Source organism: Neopelma chrysocephalum, unplaced genomic scaffold (assembly GCF_003984885.1).
Source record: "Neopelma chrysocephalum unplaced genomic scaffold, ASM398488v2 Primary Assembly neopelma1_77, whole genome shotgun sequence".
NCBI classification, from domain to species: Eukaryota; Metazoa; Chordata; class Aves; order Passeriformes; family Pipridae; genus Neopelma; species Neopelma chrysocephalum.
Genome location: NW_020897738.1, coordinates 443,067 through 461,813, shown reverse-complemented (window position 1 = coordinate 461,813; position 18,747 = coordinate 443,067). Strand labels below are relative to the sequence as shown.

The following is an 18,747-nucleotide window of genomic DNA, read 5'->3' as shown; positions in this document are numbered from 1 at the left end:
ACAAAGTCAACAAACTAACAACAAGGGCCCACCACAGTTTGGGACCTTGAAACTAAACTAATCCAGACCCAAGGATCACTGTTTGGAAGAAGAGCCATATCATCCTGTATTAGCCAGCCATGGAAAGTTGCTAGCTAAACTGGAATACTGGCCCACCATGCATACTTTTACTACTGAACTTAGTACCCAAGCTGATTCTTGTCGTGGAGAGGGAGGATTTCACTGAATCAGCAGTATTCTACTGGACACTAAGGGAATTTTACATGCCTTTGTTCAGTCAGAAAGATATAAGTCCCTGACTGGGAGTTACATGCATTTCTGTAGTCTTGGATGCAGATGCTCATCCCTGACAAAGGGGACAGAACCTGCAGAGCAATGTGCTACAGCACTTCAATATGTATAGAAGTGAAAATACCTTTGCTGCTTGACAACTCACCTTGGTATACATGATGTCTGTCTGAACATGGTCATGGTTTGCATGCAGGCACTTAATAACCCTGCAAAGAGCACTGCATTTGCTGTCACTGTCGAGATTTGGATCTATTATTTCATCATCTCAGGTGATGATTGTGTTATCTCTAAAATGTTCTTGTTCACAGTAGATATGAACCTATTGATGAAGGCCAGCTACCTGAGGATGAGGCTAAGCAAGACAGATGATACAAAGCAGAAGTCACTCTGAATTCCTATCAGTTTCTTGCATTTGAAAATAGGTATATACCCCAAGTTGGCCTGAATCACTCCTGATTTTTTCATGTTAGCTATGCTTGCTTTCATTTCTTCTTAGCATTTTTTGGTGGGCTGTGGTCATATTCATGTTGTCTTTTCAAGGATAGCAGAATGCTTTTAATGAGCACAAAGCTCTTCAGCCTTCGAGTAATTTTTGGTTAATTTAGATGTGTCAGTATATCTTGGATAGACTACTGTAAATGCTTCAGACCTATTCTGCAACCTTTACATAATCTCACACAAGCTGAATCTATTTAAAATTTCTCCTATTTACTAAAATATTTAAATAAAAGATGCTGTGAGTTGGGAACCATGGCCCAAAACTGTTGTTTTGTTGAAAAGAACTTTCTGCAATAAGGTGAGGCTTGTTTCTCAGAAGGATTAAACTTCCCCATTAAATTGACTGAAGTTAGATGAATTCCTTACTTAAAATTTTTGAAAGTTTTGCCCTCTCCCCCTCTAAATGCGAGACATAATTCTTATAATTCTTTGTTTTCCCTTTTGATGTAGATAAATACCAAATTATAATTTTAAGGCAGTATTCTATTAGAGTACATGCCTTATGTATCTGAGATAGTAGGAACTTGGTACATTCTATTTACACAGCTTGGGTACTGTAGGGATGGCTTTTTATAGTGGTCTCCATTAATAGTTCCTTTAATTTACAACTCCTCCAATGCTTTCCCGTATCTCCATTTTTTATTAACTTCTCTCAGCACCACAGCATGCTTGTATGTATGTTTATGTATTTATCTTATGTTTGTTTCTATTTCATCTACTTTCAGTATATCTTCAATGCAAAGATAAAGTTAAAAATTATCTGGATTGTCTGTAGTGGTATTTTATAGCATATGATATAGTACATGTTTAGTACATAATTTCCAAAATATACTCATCTTGTGACCATTATATTTTGGAGGTAACTGTGTATAGAAATTCTGTTGCCTGGAAAAAGTGTGAAGGATTATAAGATGTAGCAGCATTTCTGTTAAACACCAGCAGTTGTCCTGAACGCTGCCACCCAGCTCTTGCTGAGTGTGCTGGGTCCTCTGTGAACATGTAATCTAGTTCAAGACCCCGGTTCCCTCCTTTGATCTCTTCCAGTGCTCACCCTTCTCTTTGTGACTGCTGGCCCACAGAATGGTCTGTGATAGCAGAGGGCAGGGCTTTGGGAGTGGAGTCCCATGACTCTGAAATGTGTCTCAAAAGATTTGCAATCGGCAGGCTTTGCTGTGTTCAGGATTAAATAAATGTCTTATTATTTTTACTTGGTGTAGACTTAGAACTGACCAGTGTTTCTCCCTAACCCCCAAAAGAGAGAGAGTTTTGTTTTCTTCTTCCTCATTTTAACTATCTGACAGCCTCTTAGTACTGAGCAGTATGAATCACATTGGTGTACGTATATATTGTTGATGTGATTATGTATTACACAAGGTGATATTTTTCTTTAAACTACAAGCACATAGTTTTTTAACTTCCAGACTTTTTTACCAGAGAGGTACTTTGGGTTTAAATTGTGACTATGTTTTTAAATTTTAAAATACTGCTTCACACTCTCTATACTTCTTAATTAATAAGCAACTGTTGTAATGCCGTAATGCAGTCTCTCTAGGGCATGGGTATAAAACATATCCCAAAGTGCCAGAGAATTTAAGTATTCCAGTCAGGAAGGGGTTTTATGCTGGTGTGATACTTGGGGATTTAACTGTCTTGTTGTGATATTCTGCCTTTGTTTTCAGACAGAAATCCGAAAGTTCCTTTCTCATTATCTCAGAAAAGGTTTAAAATGGCATCCTGCTTATACTTGGCTTAACTTAGTTTCTGGAATTACCAGGGAGTTGTCCATTAACAGGGCTGAAGCATCAATTGGTTAATTTGTAACTTCTGCTGTTTGCAAAGTAGAGGATGCCCTTTTCTCCTTCCTCCTCTGCCCTGCAGAATTGCCCTGTGGCTTTACTTGCTAGTCCAGAGGTGGTTCAGGGGGCAAGATATTTTTGCTGATTGCAGTGTAGAGGAGAGAAAAAGAGGGGGTGCCTGTGTTGTTCAGATGTTGTTGTTGGTATTCTGTGTAGCTCTGAGAGAAAGAGAGGATTTTGCAGTTTTAGAATTGTAATGGAAAGGTGTATTTGACACAATGCTATGGGATTTATGCAAGGTTCTCAATGATAAGCAGAGTGTAGGGGACTGTTTAACTGGAGTGTCTTGGCCTGTGGCTGATGTGCCAAGCCTTTGCAAGTACAGTTGTGGGCCTGCTCTATAAATGGGTGCTATGGATTTAATAAGATAACATTATATTTTCTTTTTCCCAACAGTAGCTGCTGCTAAAAACCCAAATATATTATGGATAGTCAAATGTCAATAGGAAACACACAGTCTTGCTTACTTTGGGAGATATTTTCTAGATTTGACTAGTAATACCCATTGCAGTGGATGTTTTAGCAGCCAATACTGGTGGTGGCAACATCTGCTTGTCCTGACCTGCAGATTCATCGTGCATTTTATGTAGGAATCAGTGGTCTCTTTCTCATGATTAGAAGTCCCTGGGTTTTGTCCACACTTAACTGAGGACTTCTTTAAACTCAAGAGTCTCTGCAGAAGTTAAACCCTGGTAATGTTGGCTCCTAATGCTTATTTCAGCACCAAAGTTGTCCTCTCATATAAAAAATCAAATGAAGACAAGTCTGCAGAAGTGTCATAGACTAACTAAGCAACTACAGCAACTAGAAAAGCCAATATTCTAGAACCTGGTACTGCATACCTCTGGTAATATTGTCTATATCTTTGTGGTCTCACTTGATCTTGATATAGAGAAAACAGGTGCAAATCAGTTAGTTTGTGAGTGCTAAAAATTATTGGAACAGATTTTGTTACTTTTGAGTCTGCTCAAGAGGAGACCATAACCACTGAATTGCTATATTCATCATTTATTTTGGTGAAATATTGTAGATGGAAACCTCATCCCTTCAGCTGTATTCCCTGGCAGCAATTTCCCTGTTGAAATTCTTGAACTGCTTTTCCAGAGCAATAAAGCAAGACAATGCACCTTTTCATTGAAAATCTTGTTCTTTGGAGTCACAGAGTGTGCAAGTTGCAAACTACTGAGTGTTGCTTATATGTTACCAGTACACTATGTGAGAGGCTGACTCTTATTTCAAAGGACCAAAAGACAGCTATAAGAAAGGTTCCACTTCACACCACTTGCATAATCCCACTCTTTTGGCAGATTAATGACCACTGACTCCACAATGTGGAGGGATCTGACATAGAATATTGGATCTGATGGGATTAAACAGGAAACATGCTTCAAGTTCAATGTTTTTTTAGTTCATAAAGAAATTGAGGGGGGAAAAACCTCAAAAACAGACAGAGGAAAGTCAGGCTGGCTCAGTTCTCAGCTAAAGAAGGATGTACAAACTAATTTTATTGACTACTCTGTTCATCAATCTCTATACAGAGTTAGAGTAACCATATTTTCTGTCCTCCCCCCAAAACATGAGATGTATTGAAAAAAGGAAAGAGAAGAGGAAAAAAGCCATGGTTATGCCTCTTGGAGCTGTGCTGTTTCCCTCAGTTCTGACTGAAAGTAGTGTTTTGTGTTCAGGATCCATCCTTACTTTTCGGCTTCCCTTTTTGGAAGACCAGCTAATAATGCTGGCACCTGATGGAAGAGTTTGCTAAAAGCAGTTTACTGGCGTTTGTACTGTTTACCCCTTAAACCAATGCCCGATCTCCCCTTCCCCATCTTTATGATTTTCTTAACCCAGGGAATAAACTCCTTCATGTACCACATACCATAATTATAATTAATATTTGTTACCTAGAGTGTGCTAAATTCCAAGAAGCTAATTCCTACAGTTGGATGAATGATTCAACAAGTCCAGGAAGACAGATAGGTAGTTTTAATGTAAGGACATTCGTGAGAACACTGTTACAACAGCAGGATATATCTGTGGTTTACACAGGCAGCCAATACTTTTAAAGCATCTTTTTCTCCATTTAGTCTGTCAGTGTTATCTACTATGTTAACTTATTAAAAAAAAAAAGTTTATTTATAAGTAGTAATCTGGCTCTACCAATAACCATTTTCAACAACAGATGTTCTCATAATAGATGTGTAATGCATTACTATATTGATGTAAATGGCAGAGCTAAAAGTGCTTAATGAACTTTGATCTCCCTGCCTATGGTTCAAGCCTCAGTCCTGCTCTCATCTGTAATTTATTCACTCTCTGCAACCCATTCGATTAGAGTGCCATGTCCTCATGTGTAAATACTACTGGATATTGTGAGGGAATTCTAACTCTGGCAAAGAAGTAAATGTAATGAATAAAGGCTAATGTTGTTATTATGATTTTTCTCTTAAATGGGGACCTTGTTTAGCAGCTTTTCTTCTTATGATGGTTTCTCCACTATTGCGTACTAACTGGCATATTAATTGGAATAAGGCCATACTAAAAAGCAGAGGAGGAGATGCTTGCCATGTTCATATCTGCAAGCATGCAAGGTCCTTTTGAGATGTCAGGAAGTGGCTGAACTTCTAACTGGTTTGATTGTTGCTGTCCTACCTGCTTTGAATGAATGAGAGGAAGCAGTGCACCTGTTTAATAGTTATCTGGTCCCTCGGGTTGAAAGTTTGCCTCATCAAGGAAGTTGTTACTTCCTTATTGTGTTTGCCTGGCACAGGAAGGGAGTGCAGAGCTCTTAAAATCTTTCTGATGTTCTTTGAGGCAACAACTTAAATTTCCTCAAACCTGGAGACATGAAGAGATACTTTCCTTGCACTTCTGTCACATGCATTTCCTCTTATCTTTTCTAGATTACGAGGCCTATAAATTCTGCCAGATTTTAAACTGAGACAGTATTTAATGGGCATTGTAGTGGTAATGGTTATCAACAGTAAGTTCATAACAAGTAGGTCTCTAAAATACACTCTGAAATAACTTTTCATTAGCCTTCTCCATGAGGTATGACAATCTCTGGGCAAATTAAAATGCCACAGAAACACAGATGAGGCCATTATTATGTATTTTCATTTAGAGTCCTTTTAAAATGTGTAATAAACACATCATGTCCTTCTGTTTATGTTTTTCTTTTGAGTATAAAGTAGCCAAATGTATTCTTCAATAGGGAGCTTTTGATAAAGTCCTAGGCTGGTGATGTTAAAGGAATGAGGAAGGGCAAATTCAAGGGTGGGTTTTGTTTCCCTTTGCTTTAGAGGCACCTACATCCAGCATTCAGCTAGAGAAGATGGTCAAAACTAGGTGTTTGACTGAAGTCTAGCAAATGGTGGATCACTTTTTAATGCTCATTTACAAAGAAAAACTCTACAATTCCCTGACAAGAGGGTGGGCCAAGTGAGGCTTGGGCTCAGCTCCCCTGGGAACAAGGGACAGGACAAGGAGAAATGGCCTCAAGTTGTGCCAGGGAAGGTTTAGGTGGGACATTAGGGAAAATTTTTTCATGGAATAAAGGTTGCATGAAGTGCAAACAGGTCCATGCATTGCTTTGTAGTGACATAAGCTGTAGATTCTCAATGCAAAGACAGACTGCGAGGTTGTCACTATGAACAATAAGTGATCACTCAATTTATGAAAAGTGCAGTTACCAATTTTTTTATTGTTTTCTATTACTCTTTACAAGAAAAGAAAAATACTAATATGAAGTGATAGTAATTTATTTTAAGCTACAGAAGACAATCACAAAAAGGGGTATGCCTGATATCTTTCCTGCTGTCAATTGCAGGGGAATTCAGTTCTGGAAATGCCTTTTGCTTGCCACAGGTATTGTAAAGGTAAAGGAGGTAGCAGTGTACTTTTTCTTCCCCCTCATCCAACATGTGTATTTATTTTTCATCCAGGTTTGGGCAGTTTGCTTAGAGGAATGATTTGGGATCTTTAAATGCTGGATAGCCCAAAATGAAAAAGCCAAGTGCCTATTACAGACCGGCATTATTTTATGTGGGACTTAACATAGCTGTGTTATCTTGAGCTGTCCTGATTACTGAGTAGTGGACAGGGTATCTTCGTAGACGTTTTGGGTTTAATTAACCTCCAGTATTCTGGAGGGGGGTGAGGAAGGAGGGGGGCAGTGGCAGCCGGACTTTCCAAGGTGCCCCTGCGGGGCAGTGCCAGGCGCGCTGCGCCCCCTCGGCCGCCAGCTCGGACCGGAGGGAGGGAGGCGAGCGCCAGGCGCGCACCGGTGCCCGCGCACTCGTTCGCTTCTGTCCAGCCTGCCCCGGCGGTGGGGCCGAGCTGGAGGCGGGGCGGCCGCTCTCTGATCTGTGGCCAGCGAACCCCGGCCGGGCCGGAGCCGCGGCGGGCGCGCCTCGGGACCCGCGTGCGAACGAGGCTCTTTAGGCTGGCACAGGGCCGGGCTCCCCAGTGCCAGCGGCAGAGCCCGGGGTGTTTCCCGGCAGCGAATGCACCGTCTGTTCTTTGGGAACGGCATCTAAACCCCGGCAGGGAAAAAACCCTCCACATCTCTCCTCCTCCCCATGGCCGCCCAGAGCCTGCGCCCGCGCGGGACAGGCGGCACTTCCGGGGCAGGGCGGGTGCCCGCGGGAGGGACCTGCGGCCACCAGGGGGCGCCGTGCGCGGGCCGGGGGCGGGCCCGGGGGCTCAGGACGCCCCGCAGGGAGGAGCGGGAGCTGTGAGGGGGGAGAGCGGCCGGAGTCGCCCGGGGCTCGGGCTGCGAGTTGGAGAGTGAAACGAGCTCACCCCTTGTTCTCCAGCGCGGTTTCTGAGCTCGGCCTGTACTTCTCATCCCTTAACGCCCGATGGCGAACACTTGCTGCGCTGTGTACTTGCTCATTCAGCGCCTTCGGAAATATAAGGGGTCTTTATCGGTGCCAATCTGTAAAATCCCTCTTTAAAAATGATTTTCAGAAATCAAGGGGCCTTGCTTGTTGACTGACCATCCTGAAAAAACAGTTAAATGGCCTGAGCAGTTGTACAGGCACTGCGTGTCTGTAAGGGATACCTTCTAGAGAAACCTAAATGAGCCCTCACCTCAGGGCCACTGCAACAGAGAATGTGGTAGATTCCTTTTAACTCTTCCTCCCCAGCAACTCGTAGTGATTAGCCAGGTGTGCTGACTTCAAAGGGGACAAATACCTGGTGGGCTGAGAAAAAACTCCCACTTGGGTGCTGGTTTCTCTCGTGTGCTAATGGGCTTTGTTCATTTCAAATGAAAACAAAATATGAGAGTAGAGCGAAGAAAGAGACCTGTAGGTGTTCAAACTAACATTTCTGTACTGGCCAACATTCTTCCTGGAAAATGCTGGGTGATATTTCATGATTTATCACTTACATATGTTTCTTTTATATCTCAGTGTTAAGTTCGGGTTCTGCTAGTCTCCACAAAGGGCCAGTGCTGCCTGCTTTAGTACTGTAATGGTGATGGTTGTCATTGCTTGGAGAAATAGTTTCTTGCATTCTGCATCCATAAAGGCAGTAAAAGCTTGAAAAGTTACTGGGAATGTTTGCTCTGTGGAGCCATTGAGCAACATTAAAACAGGACTTAGAGAGGCAAAGTGGCAGAAACTGGTTAAAAAACCCAGTCTTAGCCTTGGTGGTTAAAATATTGTTTTCTCTATTCCAGAAGATTTTAATATGTTCTGATATCTCCTCTGTGCTGTTGGTAACTCCAGTTTTGGACTGTGTATTTGATGAAAAGCCGTGCACTTGCATAGGTCTGATCTTATCAGCATAAGAAGTGTGTGCAACAGTTCTGACCTCTGATGGTCAGAAAAAGCAGTATTCTCTGAGGCACTTTTTGCAAGGATTGTGATATGCCAGTTTATCATAACTGTGAGAATGACACTGAAAAATGTAAAGAACCTGACCAACCTTTATTTTCTACACTAGTGAGCTTGTCTCCACCCAAGTCACAGGGAAGATTGTTTTTGATGGCACTTCCAAGTAACATGGAGAAAAAAGAAAGTAATTTAATTTTATAAAATTCTTATATTTAAAGTCTTTAGAGGGTCTAAATCACATTTGAATTTCTTTAAAAAGTTGTTGAAAGAGGAGTTTGAAAAGGAAGGAGCAGAGAGATTGTAGAAACTTTAGTGAAGTTTAGCTACATTCTATGCTGATTCAGGAGCTCCTGTGTTTGTAATTATTTTGTCATTTGTTTTAACTACACAGAAACACAAAATGTTGTTTGCTATCTGGAGATGAGGAGAGAGAGTCATTTTTGAGGTAAGAAGTCATCTTTTGGGGTGGGACTGAGGATGCTGTCTTTCTTATTGCAGGCAAAACGAGCAGTACAGCGAGGAGCCACAGCGGTCATCTTTGATGTTTCTGAAAACCCAGATGCCATTGATCAGGTATGAAGAAGGGAGCCTAGTTATTTTGCAGCCTCTGTTGGGTTCTTTTAGGGTTACTGAGGCAAGACTTGAGAGCGTATGGGTCTCAGAGCACATCTGCCTATAGTCATACAGCTACTGACCCTGGGTAACATGATGCTGTGGTTTTCCTGCTATTCTTCTGTCAGGCAGAAAGCAATATAGGTGGTATAAATCTGGTAGAAAGGGAAAAGTTTGAGGAGTTAGATTTTTCTTCTAACTTTTGCTAGAATCCAGAATCCAGGTCTGTGATTAAGGTTTTGAAGGAGGATGGAGGCAAATTTTTTGTGGCCCATTATCTAATCAAGGAGGTTTTCTTTGCCCAGCTCTGTGTACAAAACACAGGATGTTTGGCCCTATCCAGCCTGTGATCGTATTGTTGAATAGCTGCTATTTTTGAGATTGCAAAATAACTTTCAAACCTGCTTCTAAACAAGTTTCTTTCAAAACTTATAATCATTTTCTTCTCGTTCACAGCTGATGATTTCTGCCTATGTATTTTGTGGACAAGCAGGGTTTTTCTTCTTTTTCTGTGTCTTAGTATAACTTCCGTCTTTTCATTTGAAGTGGGTGAGGTAATAGCTCTGTGAAATGTTTCAAGATCCAGCCAGTGCTGAGTTATTTGAGTGAAGAAACGTAAGCACAAAAATAGTCTGCATTTGGTTTAGTTTTGTTTTGTCTTGAAACAAAACCGCTGTTTCTGGTACAGCAGAAACAAGTGAAGCTGAAGGTTTTTAAATGCAGCCTGAATTTCATGGGGGAAAAAGAGACCATCAGTGTTTACATTAAAAAAACTGTCTTTAATTCTGAAATGAGCATCTGTTGGACAGAAGAATGCAGAAGACTCTATTCAAGGAATGCTTTGAGAACTGTGCTCTGCATGTGCATCAAGACTGCAGCCTTGATCTTGAAAACATTCTTAGGGATATTTTTCCCCCTTTTCTACACAGAAGAATATCTTCATAAAGATGTGGTCTGTCTCTTTCAATTTTTTTTCTCTGAATTACAGCTTCTGGATACTTTCAGCCACACTGCTCTGAAAGTTCTGAGTTGTGAATCTCTTGCTCTTTCCCTCTACCAATAACTGTCCTTCCTTGATTCTCAGTAATAAACTGGGTGCAACTGGTCCCAGTAGCTGGGTCTAGAAGTCTATTGGATGTTTGAATATTTTGGGTACCAATAAAATGGAAAGAGGTTAGTGGCTTAGAGCAGTAGCTGACAAAGTAGGCTCTGTTAGACAGCAGAGCAGTAGCCTGTGCAAACACTCACAAACAGGAGAGGAATGTCTAGACTTAGCTTTCATACTCTAAAAGTAAGAGTTACTTGGGTGGCTCTGTTCTCATGCTGCTCTGGACACTTTTTTCCCATGAATTTTGATTCTCATCCAAAGTCTTCAGAACCCTTGACATCAGGGGTGCTAATTAGTTTGTCTTTAAAATAAGTACCATTTTGGCACTCACAATTTAATTGTGGAAAACAATGATAGATGGATCACAATGGAGGAAAAACTGACAAGAGTAAATCAGGAGTGTCTTTGGTTCAAATGGAAGTATCCTAAGACACCAAGGGGAGCTTTTTAGGAAGTTTTCCCAAGTGTGCTTGTTACCAAGCACTACAACAGATGAGGGGAGTGCTTTGAAAGGGAGGAGTGGAGTATTATGAAAGACAGTCCTTCCTGCCAGTCCACAAACAGAAATGGGAGGCCGTCCTGACCAGAAGAATTGTTCTCAGATAATTTAGTAGCAGAATTACTACCAAATGAAAGGACTTTGCCTACAGATTTTGTGGGGTTTATTCCCATTGATCTGAATATCTTCTGTTGTAGATTAAGAATTAAACTTTTATTTTGAGACACGGTCTGTGAAGTCTGATTTGTTTCTTAGTTTTACTTTTGAATATTGGAAGAGGAGTAACAGCATCCAGAGCATCATGTTTAGCAAGAGTCTAGCAGTGTGCAAAAATGACTGAGGAATCAGGTGACTTCTTTCTTAGACAAGAAATCTTGAGAGAGACTATATGTCTAGGAATGTAAGGACAGTGACTGGATTTGGCCTTAGGCCAGCAAGCCTTGTAAACACATGGGATTCCTGGATACTAGAAAGTCTCAATGAAATGTCACAATCATCTGGTCAGCTTAAGTAGAGTCATCATTCTGTAATCAGGATGATGGACCAGTCATTTGGTAATTTCTACATGGTTTAGCCAGAAGTAAGAGGTAGATAACACCAATGTAGATGTGTTATCCATAAGCTGCTCATGATCTATTTGCTCACATTCCTGTCATCTCATTCCTTTCCCCTGTACCATTTCCGTCTGCTTGACAGTGCACTGCTAGTTTTGTATCAACCAACCTCTCTACAAGGGTTTTTCTTGAGAATTAGAATAAGCTGTATGAATTTATCATGTTGGTGCCATTTTGCAACAGAACTAATTCTTTTGTCGAGTTATTCCCCTCTCTGGTGTATAATTTAGCAGATTGTTGTTCTGGATTTGTTGGCCAGAGAAGTTATGTGTTCTCCACACATGAAGGGTTTCAGCATCTGACTGGATAAAGCCCTGAGCAGCCTGGTTTGATGTCATAGTTGACCCTGCCTTCACCAGGAGGTCAGGCTCGTGACGTGCCTTCCCCCTTTTCTGATTCTATGATTTGGCCTTTCTAACAAGACTTAGCTGGACCTGGAGAGAAGTTTCAGGGTGAATTAAGTGGTCTACTCATATGCTTTAGTCTTTGAGGTCGCCCAGCTGGCAATCAGTAGCTCTAGTGGTTGCTAGAAGCCAAGTAACTTTGAATGAGTTTGTTGAGTTAAACAGCAGAAATTATTGATTTAAGTTAATGGGCTAGGTACAAAGAGCCTGAAAGACAGCACTCTGATACTGAGCTTGTTCAAAAAGCTGAAGAAATTTGTATGTGAATAATGTAACTACAAAGTTGAAATAAAAAGATTGATGAAATGTAGCAAGGACAATTTTCTTGGAACGTGCAGATTTTTATACTTCTTCATTGTGAAGTTTAACTGATTACAGTAACGATATATGCAGTGGTACATAATGCAATTAAATTAAAGCTACTGTTCAGAAAATAGCATTTGCTTATCCTTAATCTTAGTTTTGGTCAATAAAAAAAAAAAGGCATCATACATTAAAAGTTTAATTCAGGTTTAACTCTGTGGAACACTTAACCCAAGGTCTATGCTAGAAGAGAACAACTGATGCCTGAATCAATTCCACATTCATATTCTTTTATTCTTCTCTCCATTGCCCAGAAGAAAGGTGGTTTTCCTGAAACATGCCTTTTGAGCAGATTTTTTTTTTTTTTTATGTTCTAGCTCAACCAGGGCTCAGAGGACCCTCTGAAGAGACCAGTGGTGTATGTGAAGGGTGCTGATGCTGTCAAGCTGATGAACATCGTTAACAAGCAGAAAGTGGCACGAGCCAGGATTCAGCATCGCCCCCCACGGGTGAGACTTTCAGAGCCTTTCTCTGGGTATTACAGTGCTGTTGTTCCTGCAGGCAGTGCTTGCTCACTGCACAGAGGGTGAGCATGTTCTGATGCTCCCCATGTGCATTACTATATGTGAAATTCTGTTGACCTACATAAACTGAGCAACTGCACTGTGGACAAGCAGCTACACTTGATGTAAGTATAGAATCCACAGTGTGGCTTCTGCTCTGTCTCATAAGGATTCTTTTGAGTATATAAATGGCTAAAAAATTTACATAATATAAGTTTTCTTTTTCTTGATGACTTAACTTTATTATTGCACACTCCTGGTGGCTTAGTTTTGTAAGGTGGTCTGCCCTGTGTTAGCTAACAATATTGTGGTATTTTAAACATGGAATTATTATTTGGTATCTGATATTTGTAATTGTAATATAAAACAGTTTTTCCAGAGGTTTTTATCTAACACTCTCTACATGTAGTTTACAGAAGAACAAAGCTAGAGGTCATCCATGTCCCAGTTACCACTTTGATTGTGTGGGTTTTTTATGGAATCCTTCTGTTAAGGAATGCATTTGAGAAGTGGGCCGTTCGCTGAAAATTCAAATGTTGATTTTCAGTCACTTAATGTGCACAGGCAACCCAGTAAATCATAAAAATTTGTGTTGGTGTGATTCACTCAGTGAAAAAAACTGGTGTTTGCTGTTCAGAGACTGTAAATCTGACAACTCATGATTGGCATTCTGTGTATCCCATTCCCTTGTGGTGGCATACGAAACCCAGGTTTTGTCTCATAGAATCCCAGCTGATGAACAGAACAGTGTGTACTTTGACTTCTGCCATTGTGACTGTGTACACTTGACAATGACCACTAAGAAGTTAAAAGAAGAGAGAGAAACAATAGATTTGAGTATGATCTAAAGGAAGGAAAAATAATATTTTTGTTTTAATTTTTAAGCAACCCACTGAGTACTTTGATATGGGAATTTTCCTGGCCTTCTTTGTGGTTGTGTCTCTTGTTTGCCTCATTCTCCTTGTCAAGATCAAACTGAAACAGCGACGCAGTCAGGTAAGAGCAGTGATGGGACATTCACTGAATGCTCAAAGTTAACTTCTCTTACTTTGTCCTAGAACTTCCTTGCAACTTTTGGAAATGCCAGACACTGACCTGCAATAGCCTCTTTGTGGAAGGGGTTTTAGCCATGCGTGTAGGCCTTTGGAAGAACTTGGGAATGTCTTTAGAGGAGATTTACATTGATCCATGATGTTCATTCAGTTAAATCCTGAAATCAAAATAGTACAGAAGCAGTCCCTTTAGCTATTGGAAAAGAAGAACATTTCTGGTTGTTCAAAGATTATCAGTAGCACTGGTGTACTTCTAAAGAAGTTCCAACTCTTGTTGCTGTATTTTGGAGAGGATATCAGGACTGAAAATAAATTGCAACTCTTTTGAATAGGATCTATTGATTCTTGATGGGAGAGGTTTTCAAGGTAAAAAGTTTGGTTAGGAAAAATTCCAGGTGATGTACTTGGAGTTTGTCCTGTCAAATATGAAAGGGAAAGCAAATAGAAGCTAATGGACTTTGAAGTCTCTAGTTGTAAACTGTCCAGTATATACACATGTAAAAGGAATGCAAAGCATTCTGGATTCTCAGGACTCTTCTTTGGGCATGTTGAATAGGAATCCAAAGATGTTACGGACCATGACCAGTGTTAAAAAAGTGTTAAAAAGGGGCATGATAAATTCTACAATAAAATGAAAACAACACACTGCCTTCCTAAACTTGTACTATTCCCATACACAGCAGCATTGCCTTTTTTTTCTTTCTTTTTTCTGATGTAGAATTCCATGAACAGGCTTGCAGTGCAAGCACTGGAGAAAATGGAGACCAGGAAGTTTAAGTCCAAAAGTAAGGGACACCGGGAAAGTAACTGTGGAGCACTGGACACACTCAGTAGCAGCTCCACCTCTGACTGTGCCATCTGCTTGGAGAAGTACATTGATGGGGAGGTAAAGGATAAATGGTTTCTTCCACATGGGCTGAGGATGTAGCTGGTTTTAGCACTGTGGTACGTGGCTGGCTGTTGGGTACATTTTGTACTGAACTGTGCCACTTCCCAGTCTGATCACACTGAGCAGCCAAGTCAGCCTCAGCTGCATTCTGCAGCTCCAAAGTACCCATGTTACAAAGTGAGAGGTGAGGGATCTCATTCTGCAAGTTGCTACCTCCATTAAGTTGCAGTTCTGAAGAACAAATCATAAAGAAGTCAGGCTCAGGAAATGAAATCCTGTAAAAAGATAATAGCTGAAGGTTAAGAGTGCTGGGCAAGGGAAAAAGTACCATATACACTGTGTTGGTTTTGCTTTTCCTTGAGTGTTTTCCATTGCTAATAGCAAGGTACATCGTTACTCTTGATTTATTTTTTTTTTAAAGTTCATTTAATATATTAAGGAAAATTTAAACGATGGGCTCCTTCAAGGTGTTGGGTTATACGGACACACAGCAAAAGGTGTTCTAAAGAAATGTACTATATCTGCATGGAGTTCTAGTGTGCCTGCAGACTATTCTTTTAGAGACAGCTGACCACTTAATGTTACACTCTTGGCTCTGTTGATGGCATTTTTTCCCTCTTACCGCTTTGAGAGTAGGAATTGATCTGTTCTGCAGCTAGGTTGAAAAAACTAGAAACAAGCTGTGAAAAATTCACTTGTTAGGAAGAAGTACTTTCTCATAGTCCTTCATCTGTTCCTGTAGGAACTGCGTGTCATTCCTTGCACTCACCGGTTTCACAAGAAATGTGTGGATCCTTGGCTGCTGCAGCATCACACCTGCCCTCACTGCCGCCATAACATTATAGGTAAGTGCTGCAGTGGGGCTGCTCTTGTGTCCTTCATTTCAGACATAGCAGCTCACCAGATGAAACAGAAATTGTGCCTCCTTGTTAATCTCCGTGGAGCTCTCAGCCTTTATTGTAATGCAGCTCTAGAAATACAGTTGGTCCTAAACCCTTTGGGAGGGGCTGCAGGCCCTGCAGAGCAGCCCCAGCCCTGGCCTTCCATGGGCTGGGGGCGATGCCCAGCCGAGGGCAGCGTTGCACAGCCCCTGAGCTCAGGGACACGTGGAGCGGACGAATACCTTTTCCCTTGGGAATTGTAAAGAAGACAAATGTATGGGGTCTTATTTTTCTGTAACTTGGAATGTGGTTTCCCTTACTTGCCCTCTCCCCCTTTCATTTCCTCTGTCTGAAGAAAGTTTTCAGTTAACACACATTTATGTAAAATAATGTGTAAAGTGAAAACTTGAGTGATGACTTCTAGCCTCTCTCAGCCTCTGCCAGTTCAGGAATACTGTGTAAGTAGGTTTTGTGTATATGAGAACAGTATCTGAAATAAGGTCACTCCTTTTCCTTTTTAAGCAAATACATTTGAGTGTTTCAAAGGGTTCCAGGCAGATGCTCTTGACTTACTTCTTTTGTTTTGTTATTTTTCCTTCTGTGTAAAAAATTGGTGCGTAATGTAACAACGCTCAGAACAAAATATCCCGCTTTCTTGCATGAAGCGTATTCCTTTTTATTCCCTGCTAGTTCTACTTCTCCATTCTTATTTCTCTCATTCAGAACAGAAAAAAGGAAATGCAGGTCCGATCTGCCTAGAATCCGTCAACCCAGCACGCAGCCGGCAGCAGAGGGTGATTCTGCCTGTCCATTACCCAGGCCGAGTGCACAGAGCAAACCAGATAACAGCGTATCCCACTCGGACGAGCATGGACCCTCACGGAAACCCCATCACAGTGCTTACAGTCGAGCGACACGGTGAACAGAGCCTCTACCAAGCCCCGTCCCCAGCCTACATTCAAAGTTACCAGCCTATTCATTTGGATCATGCTTTAAACACACATCACTGTAGCCTGGAACACAGGGCTTACTCTCCAGCTCACAACTTCCGAAGACCCAAGTTTGGTGGACGCAACTTTTCCAAAGCAGCGTGCTTTTCCCGATATGAGACCATGTATCAGCACTACTACTTCCAAGGCCTTAGTTACCCTGAGCAAGATGGACAGCTTCCAGCTGGCATTTCCTCAAAGGGTCCTTCCCGTGCCTTTCAGCCTGGTAGCAGCATGCTTTTCCCTCCCGTGGTACATGTAATGCCCTCATCTCGCTTGGAGAGTGGCAGTACCTCCAGCTTTAGCTGCTATCATGGTCATCGCTCAGTGTGCAGTGGATATTTGGCTGACTGCCCTGGGAGCGACAGCAGCAGCAGCAGTTCTGGTCAGTGCCACTGCTCCTCTAGTGATTCCATGGTTGACTGCACCGAGGTCAGCAACCAGGGGGTTTATGGGAGCTGCTCCACCTTCCGCAGCTCTTTGAGCAGTGACTATGACCCGTATGTTTACCGCAGTAAGAGCCCTTGCCGAGTGGGTGAGGTCGGTGGTGCAAACAGGGGTGCAATTGTTCTCTTGGAGGGCCCCCACCAGGATGAGCTTCCAGCTCATGGTCACAGTATGGTGGGTGCTGACTGCCGGCTTGTGCCAGCTTCTTCCTCAGGGGACCAACTGTCTAATTGCAGCATGGATATGAACTATAGCAGTAATTCCTCACTAGAGCACAGGGATCCAAATGGCACTACCTCAGAGGGAGGACCTGAGGCCACTCCTGGTGCTGCCTTGGATGTTAAAAGGAACTGGAAGAATCCAGAGAGAGCAGGGTCGATTTCGGAGCAAGCATGCGCATGCTGCTTTGAATTCCAGCACTCTGCCCTGGAGCCTAGCAATGGGACAGCTGACTGTAGTGCACTCTTCCTTAGCTCTCCGCTGTGGGGGACATGTGGCCAAGGAATTGAACCACAGTCAGGGAACACCCCAGGCTTGTACAGTATTAACTCAGACCACTTACATAGGACAGATGGGGTAAAATATGAGGGGTTGCCCTGCTGCTTCTATGAAGAGAAGCAGGTAGCCTGTAGTAGCAACAGTGGCAGTGGAGGTGGTGGCTGCTATACAGAAGACTATGCAGTGAATGTGCAGTACACGCTTCCTGAGGACACCTTGCCAAACTGCTGTAAGGGTGTATGTGATCTGGGTCAACGCATTCCCATAATTCCTGAAGACAGAGACTGTGAGCTGATTCTACCGACAGAGCACCAAGGGACCCACACAGGAAGCTGTAGTTCCTGGGATGGAACACCTGAGCTGGATACTTACCTGCACTGTCAAGGTACTGGAGAGGTACAGGTCGAGAGGGAGGTGTGCTATGAGGCAACGTCATTCCTGCGGCAGAACTACTCTCAGGAGGAGGAAGCCGGAATGCTCTTTCCCAGTCCCACTCTGAACTCCCAGAAGCTGATGACAACCACAAAGGTCACAGGTAATACATGTGCTTTTTTTGGTTACTTGCTACCTTTCTGTCTTAGAGTATGAAATGCTGTCAGCTACTTAGGTACCTGCAGCCATAAAGGTGACTCCATCCTTTGCATAAGAGCAGGTTCTCGACTAACCCTTTGCCCCAAAGTGTTATTCTCTTGTTGCCTGTACTCATTTGGTCATAGCTTAGAGGAATAGAGGAGTAGTTTACTATCTAGCCCTATAAAAGCTTTCATACTCATCCTTTGTGGGGAGGAGAAAAAGCGACTGCCAGTACCAGGCCTCCCTTAGAGTTCCCACAGCCAGGGACACTGTGCCAGTCATAGCAGCTGTGGTGAGTTGCTTAGGTAGGCAAGGCCACAGTGCTGAGAGAGGACAGACAAGCTGAAGGTTTAAAAAAAGAAAATGAAAATCTTGGAATTGCTGTAGAAGAATATGTGGGAAAGTCTCTGCTGTGGACATAAAACAAGGGGAAAAAATAATCACTCACAGAAGGAAGGGGATATTCCTTACCTGCTTTGCCAGGGCTGTTTTAAGGGTGTTATAGAATCACAGGGTACCCTAGGCTGGAAGGGACCTCAGGCCATCATCTAGTCCATCCTGCTCAAAGCAGAGCTAGCTCTGAAATCGGATCAAGTTACTCAGTTTGTTAGATTAGACCTGGTTTATCCAGTCAGGTTTTGACAACCCTCAGGGACACAGAGTGCACTCCCTTTCTGGGTCTTGTTCCTGTACTTGACTGCCAGCATGGTGAAAAGATTTTCCTTATATCCAGTCTGAACATCTCATGCTTCAACTTAAGCTCCTTACCTCTTGTCCAGAATGCATGTCTGTGAAGACTGTGGTTCCATTGTTGTGACAACCTCCATGCA

General features: G+C 42.2%; 1 protein-coding gene across 3 annotated transcripts in view; it reads left to right on the top strand.

Annotated features, from left to right (window-relative positions):
* ZNRF3 (zinc and ring finger 3) overlaps positions 1 to 18,747 on the top strand; it is a 75,638-nt gene that overhangs the window by 53,813 nt on the left and 3,078 nt on the right. Inside the window, exons 3-8 of one of the 3 annotated variants that reach the window (XM_027689592.1) lie at positions 8,984 to 9,058; positions 12,403 to 12,534; positions 13,474 to 13,584; positions 14,359 to 14,526; positions 15,272 to 15,374; positions 16,134 to 17,879. In XM_027689592.1, coding sequence (XP_027545393.1) covers positions 8,984 to 9,058; positions 12,403 to 12,534; positions 13,474 to 13,584; positions 14,359 to 14,526; positions 15,272 to 15,374; positions 16,134 to 17,879 — 2,335 coding nt within the window. Of the gene's footprint in view, positions 1 to 8,876; positions 8,931 to 8,983; positions 9,059 to 12,402; positions 12,535 to 13,473; positions 13,585 to 14,358; positions 14,527 to 15,271; positions 15,375 to 16,133; positions 17,880 to 18,747 lie in introns of all 3 variants that reach the window. The other 2 variants (XM_027689594.1, XM_027689593.1) reach the window with 2 other exon arrangements.